Below are 19196 nucleotides of genomic sequence, written 5' to 3'. Positions count from 1 at the left end.
GATATTTAAAAAACAGGCAAAGCGCACCACAGAGTCACAACAGGATGTAACAAAACAACGTACAGAATCAAAGAGGTGAATCGTTTCTTGGCACCCATGCATTGAAAAAGAGTTGCAAAAGTTATGTATTTTGCTAAATCTGTGCTGAAGGAAAATCCCAAAAATAAAATGTGACTTTTACTATGTCAGGGGATTCCTTCATTTTAGGAATCCTGTATCTAAATTGATTCTGATACTAGTGTATGATACTGTGTATGAGGCTTTAATGCCTCTTAATTAAAAGCTTTATTATATATAAGTTAAATATATGGACATAAAAGTAGTGGCACTGTGTGCCTGTGTTCAGTCAAAAATGGTAATTGAGACGTGCCATTAGCTCTGGTGCAAAAACTATCAATATGGGAGTGAATGTGGTCTTCAGTCCTCTCACCTCTAAGGCGTCAGCATCACAGTCTCCCTCCTCTGGACCTTTCCAGGCCTCCTCTGTTATGCTGTTGACCAGATCGCAGAATCTGCCAAAGAAAAGCCTGATCAGTCCAAAATACAGATCACACACAGCATATCCACACAGCTTCATTAAGGTGCTTAGAAATATACAGTGGAGTCTATAAGTTTTTGGACAGCTACTATTGTTTTGGCTCCACTACAGCACATTTGATCTAAAATAAAACAATAAATAAGCACAGATTTTGAGCATGTTTGACTGTGTGGTTGTATCTATACTAGGTGAAAAGTTAAGGACTCGTGACCTTAATAGAGTGCTCCCATTTTTTGGATACAATGATAAGGCTATGATTCCTACTCTGTTAAACTCAAATTAAAGCTCAAAGTCTTAAACATCATTGTTTAATTTACTAGAAGCCAATGTGTTACAGTAGAGCCAATGAGTAAGCTTTCATCATACTTATACTTAAAATGACAGCTAAGCATTCTGCAAATCATGCTACTGTGTTTTGGATGTATGTTGTCCAACCTTTGAAAACATCAGTTGGATTACTTCATTCATTTCCATAAGGTATGAAAATGTATAAGCACACTCTTGATCCTTAAGTTGTGTAATTTGAATGAACATCAAGTCATCATTGATTTTTTGTTATAGTTGCATTATTGTTGTGAAGTACAGACTTTTCAAATTAATCAGCGGTTAAACTGCATTATTGTTCAACAATAATAATCACTGACATGGATTTCACAATATGAGCAGGTTTCTGCTAATTAACTTTGTACAAGTGGAAACCAATAGCGATCTGGCATAACAGGAAAAATACATTCAAAAAATTGAAATCTGTAAAGACTTGTACATGACTTGTAGTTATAAAGCTGACATTTTCAAACACACTGGTATAGTCCTTTTTCATTTTCTGCACTTTTATTTGCCTGACTGTATTTATGTTTCAGTCTTTCCCACACAAAGCACTTTGTAACTTTGTTTTGAAAGGTGCTGTGTAAATAAAGTTTATTATACTATTATTATATTGTTAATGCACCTGTTCCTAGAGGCTTTACAAGAAGAGTATAAATATCTCCCTGTCTGAAAAAGTGCAGGTAAAGAAATTATGCAAAAAATGCTCATGGCTCAGGTGTTTGGCTTATCTATATTTTTTATCCAGAGTGAATCACATTAGAGCCATTTAACGTGGATAATTTGCACATGTTTGAGATCCATTAAGTACATATTGTGAAAGAGTGGCAGTATTTAGCTGCTGGTCTTATCCAGAAGGGGTTACAGTATGTTTACATGCACACCTCCCACATAAATATACTGTATACATATAATGACCTTTACTGCTCTCTTTGCGCACAAGCTGTGAATTAGCACATTGCTCATCATGCTGTCAAACATGGCATGCCTGCAGGTGTTCTGTGATACATGTGTGCTTGTGCATGCAAACATGTCAACCATGCATATGGACAAACAGTCAGACTGGGTCTCTTCCTCTTTCTACCACCTTCCGTCTACTTCTTCTTTCCTTTCTTCCTTCTCACCCCTCCCTGCCCACTGTCACTCCTTTCTCTCTGAATTAAAGGAGAACAGCATCATAACAACAGCAGGCATGACTCACTGACTCTCACACTCCACATAATGGAACTAGAAGTGCTCGCTAGCCTCTGATGTGAGAGTCACAAGTCTGAACACTCAGTGCTTTACTGAGCAGCTAGCAAGGAACATGATGGTGCCAAAATGAAACAAGGTGTGTTCGTGGCGACGGGGAGGTGCGAAACATCCCACCTGAGTACAGAGCTGACAAGAGTGTCTGAACTACTGTAGAGATGGGTACAAGCAGAAACGAGATAGCAGTGGGAGAGAGTTTACAATCTTTCTAGACTGACATAAATCTTTATGATCAAAAATATATCAGGAAAATCAGATAGTTCAATTACGGCGGCGTTTTAGGGAATAAAACCGTAAGTCATAAAAATGCAAATTTATTTTTCTTGTGAGTAAAAGTGGATGTTAACACAAGCTGTCCATTAATCGTAGTGCTGGCGGTTCGATCTCCGGGGATCCTGTCTATGTCGAAGTGTACTTCAGCAACGTACTGAACCCCAAATTGCTATCGATGTGTGTATGTGTGGGAACCTGAATTTTTAGATCCAAATTGAGCTTACTGAATTTGAGCAATGTAGTTTTTCTTTGGATTTTCTATATGAAACTGTGAACCCTAAAAAAATGTACTGTATATGCTGGAAATAAGTTTTTGAAATTGACTACTGAAAAAAAGAGGGGAATTCAGATCACAAATAGATGTTTTCTATAGTCAAATATTTCAGCGTTATAAATGGCTATTCATCACTTTGAAGACAAAGGCCTTGAAATGAAAGTAATGTAATGTACTATAATATCAGTACCACTTTCTAATAAGACACTCTTTATAAAGGGTTTAAAAGTGGTAACTAATGGCTTTATTCCCCCCGTAGCATGCAATTTACTCCTTTTATTTCTCCCTAATTACCTTAAAGACTGGAGAAATCATCTTATTCCACACTGATAGTATCATATGTACAGTATTCTTTATCAGATTGGTTGAACTCTTAGTTGGATGGGATTAATGGGATCTCCACTAGAATATAAAATAAAGTTCTGTTTGTTTGAACAATGTTTAACTAACCAGCATGAGTTTATAATGACACAGCCTCCAGTCAGTGGGATATAAGAGGTTAATGAATTGTTTACTAATCCTTTATAGATCAGTTATCAGTTATCCCTTCTAATTGGTAATAAGGCAGTTATAAATGTTGGTGCATCATGAATAAATGCTCAATAATTTCTTAATAAATGCAGTTTGGTTCTGATCCTCTGCAGCCCTTTTCCCGAAGATAAGTAGTCTTACTGCAGTCAGAGAGATTTTTCACAACCTGGCAACCCAAAAGTTGTTTGCATTAATGGCTTGTAAGTGATTTATAAAGCTTAACCAAATCATTTACTTACCATTTATAAAGTCATTAATTAAAACACTTTAATAAAGACTTAATTACTAGAAAGTGGTACAGTGAAATCTGACTTCAATTAGCATTGTAATTGTGAGAATGTTAGCATGATGTTAGCTCTTCTATACATTTAAATACGCCTTTTCAGATTTAGTGCCATAGATAATAAATTGGTGACAAATGTATTCTGATTTTAAGCTAATTTTTTATTACTGGCTCATAAAACCAAATATAAATTTTAAAGTAATAGGAAAAGGTCATTAAATATGTATAATATAATCACATTAAGTGAAGATTTATAAATGTTAACAGGATGAACAGTATACTAACTGTTGATGTCAAACAAACGCAGAGAGACTGAGAACACACAGACCAACCTTTTACAGTGCATCTCTGTACAGAAATAGATCTGGAAGTCCTCTGCATTGTGAAGGACGTAGAGGAAGGCACTGCGCTCGTCAAACTTGGAGATGCTGAGTAGAAACAGTTCACAGTCAGTTTACAATAATTCCATGAGAGCAGATACGACTCAGAGAATGCATAAAGCCTTTCACTGGACTTATGACATCAGCCATCAAATCTCTGGTATGAAATAAAAGACTGTTTGTCACTGCATGTTAATAGTCACTCCATAAAAATATAAACCCCAGTAGATGTACAAATGCAGGATGTACACACAGATGTAATAACAATACATCTAACTGAGTTACACAGTAAGTATGCAGTATTATGAGTATGAGCTGCAGCACCAGTTATACGTAGAGTTTCTAGACAAATTCTGCATCTGGAACAAACACAAAACTTGTTTTGCGAATTAAATGATGCTGAATTTCTGCACAAAAGATGTTGAGCTTCGATTCAGCAACTAAATGGAAACTTTTATCTGCTGGGATGAGCGCTCGTCCAAGTCTTAGCCAGTGCGCCAAGGCCAGAGTTGCTGAGCCAGACAACGAAGTGACTGTATGTGTGGTATTGTTGCTCTCAGGGCTGCTATTGTGTCCTGCTGACTGTCTGCAGGCTGAGTGGGCACAGAGAACGAGTCGTTCCCTAGCAACATGTGAGCACAGCCCTCCATTTCTCCCTGATCTGACACTGAATTCCTTTGAGGACCGTGGAAAAGGAGGCTTAGAGAAGATATCATGAAAACAGTCTCTGGTAGACTGTCTGTGGTATTAATGGAGCACTCTGATACAGTCTGGAGCAGTGAGAGTTGAAGTGATAGTAATGCACATGTCTAAAATCTGCATGCTCTTTATGTTATTTACAACTGCACATAATATGCATTTAATAAAATGCTTTTTGCAGTGCTTTTGTGCACGCTTAGACAGCTCTCACAAATTACATGTTAGGCCCTAATGTGAGTCCTTTACATACTTACGGTTAGCAGTAAATCCATATATTTATTTGGCACGTTTACTTTTTCTTTTGTTATATTTTGCATTTGTCTTAAGGTTTTGTCACTAACCTTAATATTGGTATATTTCTGATACTTGAAACAATGTTTGTTTGTTTGTTAGTTAGTTTTGTATTCAAAAAGGTAGTCTCACTGAGATCAAGATCTCCATTTTAATAGAGACCTGTGCAGAAGAATAAACTTATACAGTATGAGCATAGACAATGCACATAGAAATCACATAAATGTTAAACATTAGTTCCACATTAAAGAAAACAATTACAAGTGGCAGGATTTTAGTTGGAAGGTTTTTAGCCATGCTAGCGGCTAGATGTGGTATATTATTTATCTTGTTGTGAAGCACTTTGTACTTTGTTTTGATAAGTGCTCTATAAATAAAGTTTTATTATTATTATTATTATGATGATGATATATATATCCAAATACTTACAAAAAAAACACTGACGTTCCCATCAGCCTCAGCTGTACTCTGCGTTTAGTTCTAATGCTAACACACTAAATTAAGATGGTGAACATTATACGTGCTAAACATCAGCATGTTAGTCTCAGAGAGCTGCTAGTGTGGCTGTGGACTAATAGTCTTGTTTCCATCCTGTTTATGTTGTTTGTATTGCATTTGTTGTCGTAACACAGTTTAAGCTGCCTTCTTGGCCAGGTCTCTCCTGTAAAAGAGATTTTAATCTTGATAAGACTTTCACTTTGTTGTCTCAGTATGCTCCATTGCTATTATTGCACTTTAGCGTGTCATGCTAATATTATCACACTTACTTCATGGACAACTGAGCGTGGTGATAGATGAAAACAGTACACACATAATGGCAGGGTTGGATTTAAAAAATCATGACATCCATGTCAATGGCAGAAATGATTCGATATATTCGTCTGGTAACTTTTAGAGACATAGTGGAGCTAAACAATTTTCTTCCAACCCACCATCTGATGATAAATTTAAATCAATCACCCTCCGGAGACAGGTGTGAGGTTGTTGTCACATCACTCTGCTGTAATATGAGCGTGTCATTAAAGACAGCAGACACTGACCTGACACCTCGTACTGATGTGGCGCTGAAGTTCCACTCATGAATCCCCTTGTGCTGCAGGAAAAATTAAAACAAATAACATTGCAGCTTCTGTGGATAGACTACACTGACTGATTACAGCAGACTGATAGCACTATTAGAGCAGCAGCACTATCCAACATATGCTGACTGACCTTATAGTAATAAAAAGACATTAGTGTTTTTTATTACATTGGCTATAGCACATGAATTAAATGGAAATATGAAGTCAGTGTAGCTGATGTAGCAGGTTTACTAGGATCAATTTCTAGGTAAGCAAAAATATGAGAAAATAATCAACAAGGCAGACGCAAAGAACTTCATGACAGGAAACAAGAGTCCATTATCACAGCATAGCATCTAACCAAAGATAACAAAACAGGAAAACTGTCAATCATCATCCATCTGTTATCTTCTGTTAGCAAACATGATGAGCATCTTTGATTTAATCATTAGTTAGTTTAACCATTTACATCACGTAAAGCATCAGAACTGTCGCTATGGTTACTTGCAGCATGATACAGAGCATGTTTGAGGTGTACCAATGTATGATTTTCTATCAGAAACAAGCATTTTCTGTGGCTATGGTATGATTATTATACACCTTGCACAGTCTCCCATTACCAACCAGCTTCAGTTACTATTAAACAAGCTGAGCAGTCCATGTTTACCAACAGCCTTTATATTATATTTCATGCATATTGTTGCCAGTATCTTGCACAAAACTTTACTGCATATCATTTCAGATTATCTCTCACTTCTACTGCATAGGTAAAAATAATGTATGCTAACATGCTAGCATGGAGAAAGCCATCTTTCCATACTTGGCATTGAGCATCAAACTATTGTGGATTTCCATGGCTTCTTCATTTAAAATATAATATAATATAATATAATAATAATAATTAAGTTTATAAATCTCCCAAAAATGTGGCATACTATGTTTCTCTAACACTCACAGTGTAATATTGGTGCTGATATCAAACCATGCAATTATAAACATCCATACAGGTAGTGCAGGTATTTTAAACAGAAGGGGAAGATGGATGTTTTTTTAACTGCTCCATGTTTTTGATGTTTCGTCTCAGATTCAGGAACAGATTATTACTAGTAGAAGAGTTTGTCAACTGCAGTGCAAATTACATAACAGAATTTTGAGGAACTGAACAAAGAAAAAGCAGAACTGTTGGGTCAGAGTTGTTGGACGATACAATTGATGGACACCCACCTTGTCATCAGAAGCAACATGCCAGATAGACACCGTGTTGTCATCCACGTCTTTGTTTATGGACAAATATGAAGGCTGATACACTTTAGTGGGCTCTAATATCAACACCTGGAGAAGAGATAAATTGTATGTTGCATTTTTTCCTTTATTTAACCAATGAACGTTTGCAGAACATGCATATGCATATTTTCTTTTGTTTCAACATATTAAACCTGAGAGCTGCCCAGTAAAATCAGCCACTGTTTGGCCCCTGAGCTGCATCATTTGGGGTTAACTGGTTCATTGGCTGGAGTCACTTACAGGAAATCGGACAGAGGAGACGTCTTTCTTGGTGGCCTCCACCAGAAAGTCCATCCAGAAGTCCACCAGCTCCTGCTTGGGGGCTGGCTGCTCCACGCTGGGTTTCTTAAACTGTTGGTAGATCAAGATGGTCTCCACCAGCGAGCGCAGATACCTGAAACCAACCAGAGAGAATAAAAGAAGAAACATTTATCCACTGCGCCCTGAAAAAGGTCAGAATCCACATATTTATTTAACCAAATGTAACCAATTTTCAGAACTACAGGAAACTTCACTGGCATCCCATTTCTCAACAGAAAATTATCTGATATTACAAACAAAATAACTTAATGGCAGATAATTTGCACGTGTATCATATTGTTTTGAACCCATGAACATAAATCACAGAAACAAACAATACCATATGATTGTGTTTCCATGGTGGAGCTAATTTTTCTTTGTGACATTAATGGAAACTTAAAGCGTTTTCACAGCACTAACACAAATTCAGAACAGCAGGGTCTTACACACTGTAAAAAACAGGCTGCAGATAGTTTACTGTTCTCCTCCACATGTTGTACATCTGACAGTCTCATAAAATCTTGAGGAATAGATAGAAATTCTGAAATTATGTATCGCAGATAGTTAATACTTTGTTCCTCCACTATGAAAGGATTATGTGAGAACAGCATGGATTGGATGAGTTATTTTCATGTGCTCGTCATATAAAAATGTTAATTGTTAAAAGGGTCATTTTGGGCCTTATTTTCCTGTTTTGCCATTAAAACACACCAGTACCTCCACACTTGCAGGTTAGGTTAAAGTTTTTATTTATGAAACTCAAACAATTTGTTTATAGTTAAGAAAAGGTTTTGGTCATGACTAAATCAGAAGGAAAAAAAAAGAAAAACTGTTTTTCATGGTAGTAATCTTGTTGGCAACATTTAGGAAGCGTCATCCTGTAATCACTGCACCATTTTAATATCAAACTGCCTGTTTCTAGTCGTGTCTCATGTTGAGGAAAAGCATTTCTTTCCACAGAGCAAATTATTTGCATTCTAACACAATTTAAGCTCCTCACGAAATGTCACGACAACAGGCTATATTCGTCAAATCCATGTAAAGGCAGAGGTGCTGTTCAAATGAGCAAAATGAGTTCCTTTTGATTTTTTCTGTTCTCCATGCGAAATACACCAAATGCTTGCACAATGGCCACAGATGGCCACTGTGGTTTCAAGGGAAAACAGAGCACACAGTTGGTGATGAATGCGGTGTAAAATGTGGTTTTCGGCATGCTAATCTGAGAACGGTTTATCTGTGTTCTCACCAGATGGGGGCTTTGAGTTTGAAGAGCTTCTCAGAGGCCTGGATGACCCTGGTCTTGTCGCAGGCCAGGATGCTAGCGCCCAGGAAGAAGCCCACATCCCAGTAGCTCTGCAGTTTGTCCAGGCTGCCTTTTTTCCCCAACAGGCTGCTCAGCTTCACTCCTGGAAAACAAGAAAGAGTTTACGTTTCCCCTTCGCAAACTGAGATTTTAAGAAGACAAGGTAGCTGAGGAGAGACTGTAGTAAGAAAGGGCTCAAAAAATGTTCGTACTCTACTTGGACGTGCCACAACTTGCAGTGCAGAGGTCTAGCTTTATGATTTGCCATTGTATTCTGTTTAAAGGTAATTGTGATAATGTTCTTGGGAACATTATCGGGGGAAGCTGCTGCTACATGTCCTGGGGAGCTGCTGCTACATGTCCTGCTGCAGTAACCAGCCATTTGGAGTGGCAGGTGGGGGTTGCAGTGATAAGCGTAGAGGAAAGCAGGGTCTAGAGGGACAGAGGGTGGGGCTAATTTAGGGAGCTGCAGGCCGATTCCCAGGACTGCTTGCTCTGTTTCCCACATTCCTGAGCTCCTCTGAGCCTCAGATTTCAGGTCAAAAGCAGAAGATTGGGAACAAGGGCTTAACAGCATGCTTTCATGCAAAACAGGAGGAAATGTTGCTATGTATAAAATCTGATTTTTCTTTATTAAAGCTGCTATAATCAATATTTTTATAATACAATGGATCAAACGACTATGTGTAATGTGACAGGGGTCGCTTTTAGTGATGAATCCACAGAGCATTATCATAAAACTCTGCAGTTCTCCTCAGCTCTATGGCGCTATACAGCTTCTTTCAGCTCATTGTTCTCTCTCAGAGCTCTCATAGCATCTTTTTTTGGCTGCAGTAGATAGCTGTTTTCAGCAAAAAAGCTCTAAAAACAGTTCTATGCTATCTTTCCCAGCAACAATCGGCAGACAGACACAGTTAGCAACTACTTGGTGAACATAATGGAACTATTAGTTACTTAAGAGCCAGATATTTCCCTTGTGACTTGTTGGAGACCAAAACAGAGCCAAAAGGAAAGCAAATATTGGACAGGTGGACAGAAACACAACTCCAAATGTATGCTAATGTTATGTGCTTTGTGCTGGATGTGTAAACAGGAATCTGTTTGCTGACATGTTCCCCATATGAACTTTTTGAGATGATAGATTTTTTCCCCACTTGGTGGCAGTGGAACAAGCAGTAAACACAAAACTGACATACAATATTGTTAAAGCAGGTTTAAACCTAATTTTTTGGGCCACTTGGGGGCAGCACAACAAACAGTAAACAAGCTGTAAACACAACATTGGCATATTGTCACCTTTCAAACCTTTCACTTTACACACAATAATTTTCCCCATTATTAATACAAAAATATTAGTGCGTCCACTCACCCACTTTGCGAAGCTCAAACGATGTGTCGAACTGGTGTCCGGCTGCCAGAAGTAGAACAGCATAGTTGATACCAGAGTGTAGTGTTGGCTCTGACTCAAAGCCCTTTTTAAACCTGAGAGAAAGAAAAAATGACTCCAATAGACACTTTTCTTCCAAGAAATGCGTCATTCCAAATCCCAAGCATCTCTGAGATAACGGATGGCTTCACGGGGCTCCCCCGGCTTCCTGAGACACTTCAAGTTAGAAAAAAACAATTACAGCCATATTGAGCTGGGACCACAGAACGACAAACCGCAACTGTGAGTACCCTCCTAAAATAAGAAATTTCATTTATTTAATGAGCAATCTGTTGTGCTGAGGGATGGGGTGTGAATGTTATTAGGGGCCTCTGCCAAGTTGTGACATGGAACTGAAAATAATAGCCAGATGGGAGCTCGATAATGCAACCAGCATATTCAATCAACAAAGATATGAGATCCTAAGAGCAATTTCCAGATGAAAGCAATCAGCAGCCTTGTGTTATTATTATTGTTCTGTTATTAAGTCAACTTCAGCTTCGCCAGTGACTTTTAGCCTCTGTATGTTAACATACATACACTCATAAGGAGATGGCAAACTAGTTAGTAGCAAGTAATACCCGGGTTTGCCTCAGAACAGCCTTAATTCTTGGATTCAACAAGGTGCTGGAAACCCTCCACATGCAGGTCTGTCGGCAGCCATCAAAAAATGGCATTTGCACCTTAAAGGACAATAAATGTATAATGTTGTTGTTCAAAATATACTCCGATCTTACTTTTTTAGGTTTTTACAATTGCCTTTTGACCATTGCGTTGCTTCTAGCAACACCAATGATTATCCTTAACTAACACTGAAATATCTATGAGATTCTATCATTAAGATTAATCGTCATAACAAAGAAATTATAGGAACAGGATATTCCCTAATTCATTCACATGTATTGAACCCCTTTATAAATTGAAAAAACACTGGGAAGAAAAACTGATCACTGAATTTCCTTGTGATATTTGGCGAGAAACTTTCATTAGAAATTTTATGGCAACTAATAAGTTTTTATGGAGGTTTTTGAAACACAGATTGAATGTTGGGACATTTTAAGACACGGCATATTATCCTGTGAGCGGTTTCTGAATGAAAAAGGCCAGACTGAAATTAAGGAAAAATGTTCATCAATGATTTTCTTTAAGATGAAATATATTTAGATTAAACATAAAGATATGTTTATCCTTACTGAGTTTCTCAAAAATCATACTCAATCTAATGGAATTATAACAGACAGACTAAAACCTTTGTAACGCTACTAGAAAACACGTTAATTTTACTGAACTCAAAAGCCCACATGTTCACATTCTGTGGCTGAGGGAAGCGATGCAGCACCTTAAATTAGAGAAGCTCAGGTACAGGCTTTTTGGTTCCCTTTAAAATTTTGAGAAAATATGGCAGACCTTTGAATTATGTTACCACTAGTGTCTAAACTCTGTCTACCAAAATAGACACTGTTATGATCATTATCTGTAAATACACTGTAATACCTACGGCGATCTTTGAAGCAACAGTGTCATCCCTGCATCTTCCTCTGTGCGTGTATTGTTTTCACTTGATATTGGTATGTTCAAAAACCAAGTTGAGTTTAAAAGACCGAAATGACAATAAAGGGGTTTATATTAGATTATGGAACAAAACTTGACTTATTTTTAAACGCTGTCTCTTCTGTTACCTGACTATGTTCTTCCTTTTAAGAATTTTCTAAGAACTGCAATGATGTTAGTATTATCATGTCATATGATGTTAGTAGTGGTGCATTAGCAAGAAAAATGTTTCTAGCATTCACCCTTCACACAAATTTACATCCACTTTTAGCGAAAAGGGATTAAGGCTATTAAAAGAGAGAAAAGTTTCACCCGTACTAATATTTCCATTTGCAATATCTTTCAAATGAGGCTTGATTGGCAGTAAGAGGCATGAAATATATTACCATATCACCATTTCCTCTTACCACTAGCAGCCTGTAACGCTGACACAAGGCAGAACTGATGCATTTTGCGTCTCAAACTATTAACATACAATATTACTTTTTTGTCATTTTAACTCATCATCAACTTGGTTTTGTAACCACCTGATATTTTTAGCTGGCAGGAATGGAACTTCAGCATGTTGTTCTCATGCTTTTGCACATTTGCTTTAAGGTGTAACAAGTTGTGCAATCTAAGATGCACCTTTTGCATGCCGTAATGAGCTGTCATTACGGCAATGACATGACTTGACTTGACTTGTGGCCTACCTTGAATGACTTATAATTCACCACACTGACAAAGGGTTTTACCTTCACGATAACAGCTATTAAGAAGTCCTTTATTCTTGGCACCAGTGACAATAAAATGTTAATATTGTGGTGCCACGATCCAGTGAGTCACCTTAAAGGCATCTATCGTGCATCTTGCCCTTCAAAACATTTTTTCTAACAATATTTATGTGACTCAGTGCCTGGAGGAACCAACTGTTTGCCTGAACAGAAATGTCACACACACACACCAACATCCTGCCCGGCTCTCTCACCAGTGTGTGCTGCTGTCTCTGCTTTGTGTGTTAGTGAAGTGAGACTCCAGGAACATGTCCTTATAGATCCGTCCCACCAGGCAGTAGATGTCTGAGGCTACCTGCTCCTCGTCCTCTACCAGGGGCAGCATTATGTCCAAAGCCTTCTGTCTGTCGCCCGGCAGGTTCCTCCTACACTCACAAACATGCAAAAAACACACAAAAGCACACACAGCATGCAAAGTCAGAAGGGAGGGAAATTAAAGTTGACATTTTTTAAATTGAGCGAGACATTTTCCAGTAGCAATGATGCCAAAACTAATCAGTTATGAGTAAACATCCATCCAGGCATGTGTCAGTGGAAACTGTTATGGGTATTTGTAACTGTTAACACTTGTGTGTTGAGACATCTTATCTTAATCTAATCTTAAAGGGGCACTCCACCGATTTTATATGTCAATACTATATTAGTCATGTGGAGTACTCGGTTTGTGCAAATAGTTGTGTCTTCTCTGGCTCTGAAGGGACCTGAAAGGACCCTATTGAGTTGCATTATGGGAAGTGTAGGATTGTGTTCTTGGAAGTCCCCCGAACTTATGGAAATGCTAAATCGTGGCATACTCTTGATTCTCTAAAGGTGACATTAGCTGCATTTACATCAAACCTGGTATATCAGTATTCATCAAAATAGAAGGTATGAGAATAAATCGTCCTAATGAAGATATAAGAATTGGCTAATTCTGAAAGAAAATCAATTACATTTCAAAGGGCTGTTTTAAACCTTTCACAGTCCATTTAACAGATGAACATCTGTCATGTAAACACTGCTTTCCATTACTTTCTATTTTAGGATAATCACACATAAACTATAGGAGTTTCCACAAGAATCCAAATGGTGAAGGTAGTAACGGGTGGCATGCCTTCTCCAATTTAACAACAATGGGAGTTATAAAACAATAAAAAGCACAACAGTACTATAAACCGATACTACTCCAAAGCACTTGATATATCTTCATCTTTAAATTAAAGAATTCTTCTTTCTGATACCTGAACGTGGGAACGGGACACCTTAAAAGAGAACTCCACTGATTTAGCATTTCACTCCTATAACGTTACACCGGTGGACATTAAAAGGTTTCAGATGGACACTGTTTTCAGAATCAAGAGGCGTCATCCGGAAGTCATTCTCAATTGAATTGAGTTGAGAATGACTTCTGGATGGGAGCCGAAACGTCTTGATTCTGAAAACAGTGTCCAGATGACTATGACTGAAACCTTTTCTACGATAGAACACTCCTGGACGAATGAGGGACTACACCGTCTCACGGTGGACAGTTAAAAAAACATCAAAATTGATCTTTTTTATTCCACACGTTCTTCTTTCTTGTTAAAACCTGGCACTTACATTACCCACAATGCAACTCGATTTCCGACAGGAAGTTCAGGTGTGTTATGCTAGTAGCGGCTAATGTAGCCTTGAGCCGCTAGCAGAGATGAGTAGCGGGCTACAGATGGCTGGAAACTCACTTCTTGCTAACTCTGCACCCCCAGATCTTTTTCAAACTTGTAGTCTTCAGCCCCAAGCAACACTAGGACCAATATATCAGATTTCGTGCAGCTCCCTCTGGAGCCACAAAATGCTTTATACAACTTTTTTCACATATGCAGTAATACTCCCCGAGACCTGTAAACACACTTTGATGTGTAAAATCTGCGGTTTCCCTTTAAGTGATTTTTGTTGGAATTGTATCATGCATAAGGCAAGAAAAAAAAATTGTCTTACGTAATCGCAATGAGTGTTAATGTAGTTTCCAAGCCTAAAGCCAAAATATTAAAATGCTGCATGACAGCATAAAGAATTAAATTTTTACAACATAATTAAGAGTATACAATGTATATAGTGACAGTAAATGGATAATATGTGTGTGTGGAGTACATGATGGAGCACATAACTATATGTGTGTTGTTTGTATGTGTGTGTTTGTGTGTGTAGCTAGGGAACAGTTGCACAGCTATTGTTGTGGGACAGTGATACCATGCACAGAGGTGGAGATTAGGAGCCAGACTTAAATTACCGAGGTTACTGGGTTCATTTAAAGAATCACCACTTTTATTTAGTACCGCAAGCTTCCAACTGTACTGAAGTGGATCATTCAGGTGCTGAAGGTTCTGTTATAACTATCCTGTAAGCAAATAATTGAGGCTCTATGACTAACCCATTCAAAAATAACAAAGAGAGAAGACAGAGTCTCGTATTGGGAAATGAACTGCAACCTCCGCAGTTGTTAATTAATTGAATTACATGAATGTCTGTTCATGAAAGCTTTTATATTTCCTGTTCTGATCATCAGAACAGAACAGAAAAGTGTGTTTAAAGTGTTTAATGCTTCTGCTGCATTAGAAAAACAAAACAAAAATATAGTACAAAAGTATAGCTGGGTTGCTATAATGAGCAATCAGGGTTGGACAATAAACCAAAATCTATCAATTTATCATCGCAATCTTCAATAAATCATCTGACCCACACATATAATTAATCATAACCTCAGTTGTCAGTTGTTATTGGGTAGACTTACCTAAGTCTAATGCAACCACCCTGCAATAAGTACTACCTTAATGAAGGCTATGGTGTTCAGTTTTGTTTTAGAGAGGTGTTGATTAAACTTCATGGTCATTTTGGAGGCTGTAGGTTTTGGTGCCGTTGACTCGTACTTCGTTAGACTGAGTGGTGTTTCTAATGTTTAGTCTACCCCATTTATATCAATGAGGGTACTATCGATTGATGACTTCTAACCACGTGTTCAACCAACCAAACAGCACACAGCACAGTCCAGACACTAACTGGTCATACTGTAATAAATTAGTACAAACAAATCAGAAGCGAGCAAACACAAGACTGGAAATATCATCCACTGATGTGTTTTTATTTTTATTTAAGTTTGAACATTTTAATATAAATTACATAAGATACATTTTTAAAATCATGCAAAATTTAGGATCACTTTTATTCATTATTTTATTCGTAGAGAGGAGGTTGGGGTGGATGGATGTGTCATCAAAACATCGGACTTTAACATGGGAGACCACGGTTTGTTTCCCACCGACAGTCAGCATAGTTTTTCAATGAAAACGCTTCTGTGCGTCACTCTAGAGGGCATGGACAAGCAACGTATTTTGTTTCATTTGGAGGACTTGTTGCACAAATCTTATGTACTGAAATTGACAACTAAACAAACTAGAATATAATCAACAGAAAATCCAAATGCCACACTACTGGACACACTATTTAAATCACAGGTGATCTCTGAATTGTAGTGCAGAAGCACCACAGCAATGAGATGAAGTCAGCTATTAAACAAGAGCCACTTGAGCTGCATAAAGTGGCCTAATTAATGGCCACTATATATTACTCATTAATTGCCATGATATATTAATGAGTTAGGATAAAGAGACCATTAATTAAGATAATTCTCACATTTGCACATACTTGTCTGCATAACATATGGAGCATTAATATCAACATAGGTCCCTAATATCTTCAGGAAAAACACTTTCTTTATTATAACGGTAACTTATGCAGCAAAGTGCTTCAGAACCTCTACTCCATGGGGGTAATTTTATTTGAAATTTGGATAAGGCTTTGTTCTTGAGTTACTGAATATGTCAAAACACAACATTGAGAAAGAAACAAGTGGTGTTGCGAAGTTAACTTTCACACAGGCACAATGTGTGATAGTCATGAAAAAAAAAAAATCGTGGCTCCTCTCCAGAGTGTGAAGTTTAAATAAAACATATGAGCTGACAGCTATTACCATGGAGACCGTCCAGAGGGAAGCGCGCTCAGGGAGACAAGAAGACCTGCTCTTTCCTCGTGCATCTCTGTATTTCTCTCTTTCCATCTCTTCAGAGTACTGATTGGTATTTAGATGGAGGACATTCTTCCCTCGCTCCTGTCGGGCTCCCAGCAGCAAGCGCTGCGCAACAGGCCCCAGAGCAGCGTTCAACACTCGCATGCCTGACGCTGCCCTGCTGCAGTCAAGAGGCTGAAGCCAATTAGTCCACACACACTTCAACCTGGCAGATTAATTTAGAAGCAGAGCACCTACTTCAGGCCAATCATCAAGTGTTTGTTAAGGCTGAATATAGATAATCTCAAGGCTTGGTGTGGGCAGCTGAGTAAGAACTCAGTGAAAGGAGTCAAGGTAATGATTTATATTTATTTAAAAGTAGTCACTTGAAGTGGAAAATTCATTCAGGTTCAAACTGAGAAGAGAAAGATTGTTCTACTTTATCACTCTATTGTGCAGCCTCTTACAACCTACATCCAACGCTTGACAGTATAATATCAGTCATTTTGTATTCAAGCTTCAATACAGTTATTTCACCGGTTAAATGTCACAGAAATAAATAAACACATGTTTAATTTTTTCCAGGATCGAAAAGACAGCTGTTAGACTAGGGGAACACTAAACAGTCCACTAGGAGAGGGCAACATGGATAAAATTCTCTTATCCAATGCCATTAGTTTTTACTATGGCAAGGGAGGATACTATTAGGGCATCTAAGTGGGTCAGAGGTGGGGGCTTCAGGGAGGACAACGCTTACAATATCGCAATATAATTTTATAATGCAATATTGATATATATGAGGATATATATAAAAATCAATTGTGAAACTGACAAAATGACCAAATGGGAATGTTGAATGTTTGTTAGACAACCAGTGTCAATTATATTATACATTTTTGCCTTTCAAAATCAAATAACACAGTTACACCACACATAACAATCACATGTAACAGTTATTGCAGTGATAGTGACTCATCCTACTTTGTTGAATAGGTAAGATGACGCAAAAGACCCTCTACAGCTGTTTGTCTCTACACATGGTGTCCTGTTTGAAACCTGAGGGAAGCATCTCAAGCTCACGATGGAGGGAGTGTCTTCTCTCATTAACACTTATTATATGAATTTGTCACACAAAATGTCTCAGTGTGCTGCCTTCAGCTCGCAAACACGTTATCCCGTCCTGGTGAAGGGCCAGACAGTAACAGCGAACACACAGGCATCTTGGCACCCTGCAGAAACATTTTCCAATTGCTGCCAAATTAAAGAACAGCACGCTTTATTGCCGTTTGAGGCAGTTGCACCACGAAAACCGCAGGAAGTTTACAAGAAAAGCAGCTGGTGAGAAACATGCAGTCAAAACCTCTCTGTGTTGTACATCTGTCTTTTTCCTGAGTAGAGTAGCTGCACACATGCTACTAATAACATCACTGCTGCTTGGGAGCCCTTAACATGAATTTGCTGCTGCTTGTAACTTCAAATTTAGTGAATTTTTTTTTTTTCAAGATTTAATTGGAGTTTGAGAACATTCTCCTTCCACTGTGTCATGGTTTTGGGTTTGTGTTCTGTTATTTCCTGTTTTATTTTGAAATAGTCTCCTTCCCTCAAGTGTCTTTTAGTTTTGCTTCCTGTCTTTGATTGCTTTGATTGTTTTCACCTGTGTCTCATTGTCTCCCTAACCTAAGTCTATTTAAGTATGTGTCCTTCCTTTCGTTCAGTTGTCATATCGTCGTCATATCTCTGTCAAGCACCCTGGTTTGTTGTTCCCCTATACCTTGCCTGTCCACCGTTTGATTTGTGTTTCTGTTTTGGACTGCTTGCCTGCTGAGACAATTCAGTGTAAGCCTTTTTTGTTAATAAAATTATTGATCTGCACCAGGTATGACAAATGTTTATGTAAGATATGTAATATGATTATAGACCATGAGCTGTCTTGATACTTGGAAGTAAAGGACAAAAAGATAAAGACACTACTACAGTGGTAAAGATGTAAGTTGGAGTGCTTAACATGGCTAAAGACACAAAATCAAAGTTGATAGCAGCACCTACACACAAATCAAGACCTCCGAGTTAACATTTTAAATGAAATTAATTAATAAAAAATGTATCTATCAAACTGAATGTGTGAGATAAAGTGTCAACGGGTGAGTATTGCTGTGTCATGTATGTTGTCAGGCTCGCCATCTTACCGATTCAGTGCGAAGGCGTAGTGGAACTTCACATGTGGATGTGCCACAGGGTCAAAGGTTGGAAGCTTCTCCAGAGTCTCCACCAGCTTCACGACGGACTCATAATCCTAGATGATAAGTAAGGAACGCACTGATGAGCTCCTGTTGCACTTTTACCCGCTCATTGCTAAGCATTGTGGGACTGTTGTCCATCTATCTCTGCACCAGTGTCCTCCAAACACAAACTCCAACTCATCAAGGTATTGAGCTGCTTTGAGGCCAGAGGGAGAGTTTCTGACGTCCTTTTATTCATTCTGTCTGAGACTCAATTGTCTGCTTAACACCAAAATCACTTCAATAATTGAGTAGCCCCTTCATCACATTTTTGTTGCTCCTACTTGCCTACACAGTCACTATACCCAAAGCATGTTGAATAATTCAGCACGTCCTCAATGCTTGTTGTTCTAA

The 19196-nt window shown here is 38.1% G+C and overlaps 1 protein-coding gene across 1 annotated transcript in view; it reads right to left on the bottom strand.

The window, feature by feature from the left end:
• Positions 1-19196, bottom strand: part of map3k5 (mitogen-activated protein kinase kinase kinase 5) — a 76145-nt gene that overhangs the window by 22024 nt on the left and 34925 nt on the right. The window contains exons 6-14 of the mRNA XM_044168340.1: positions 18750-18856; positions 12737-12907; positions 10162-10274; positions 8736-8895; positions 7430-7583; positions 7130-7237; positions 5885-5937; positions 3807-3902; positions 431-512 (exon numbers count right to left, since the gene is read on the bottom strand). Coding sequence (XP_044024275.1) covers positions 431-512; positions 3807-3902; positions 5885-5937; positions 7130-7237; positions 7430-7583; positions 8736-8895; positions 10162-10274; positions 12737-12907; positions 18750-18856 — 1044 coding nt within the window. The remainder of the gene's footprint in view (positions 1-430; positions 513-3806; positions 3903-5884; positions 5938-7129; positions 7238-7429; positions 7584-8735; positions 8896-10161; positions 10275-12736; positions 12908-18749; positions 18857-19196) is intronic.

This window comes from Siniperca chuatsi, linkage group LG16 (genome assembly GCF_020085105.1).
Source record: "Siniperca chuatsi isolate FFG_IHB_CAS linkage group LG16, ASM2008510v1, whole genome shotgun sequence".
NCBI classification, from domain to species: Eukaryota; Metazoa; Chordata; class Actinopteri; order Centrarchiformes; family Sinipercidae; genus Siniperca; species Siniperca chuatsi.
This window is presented reverse-complemented; position numbering and strand designations above follow the sequence as displayed.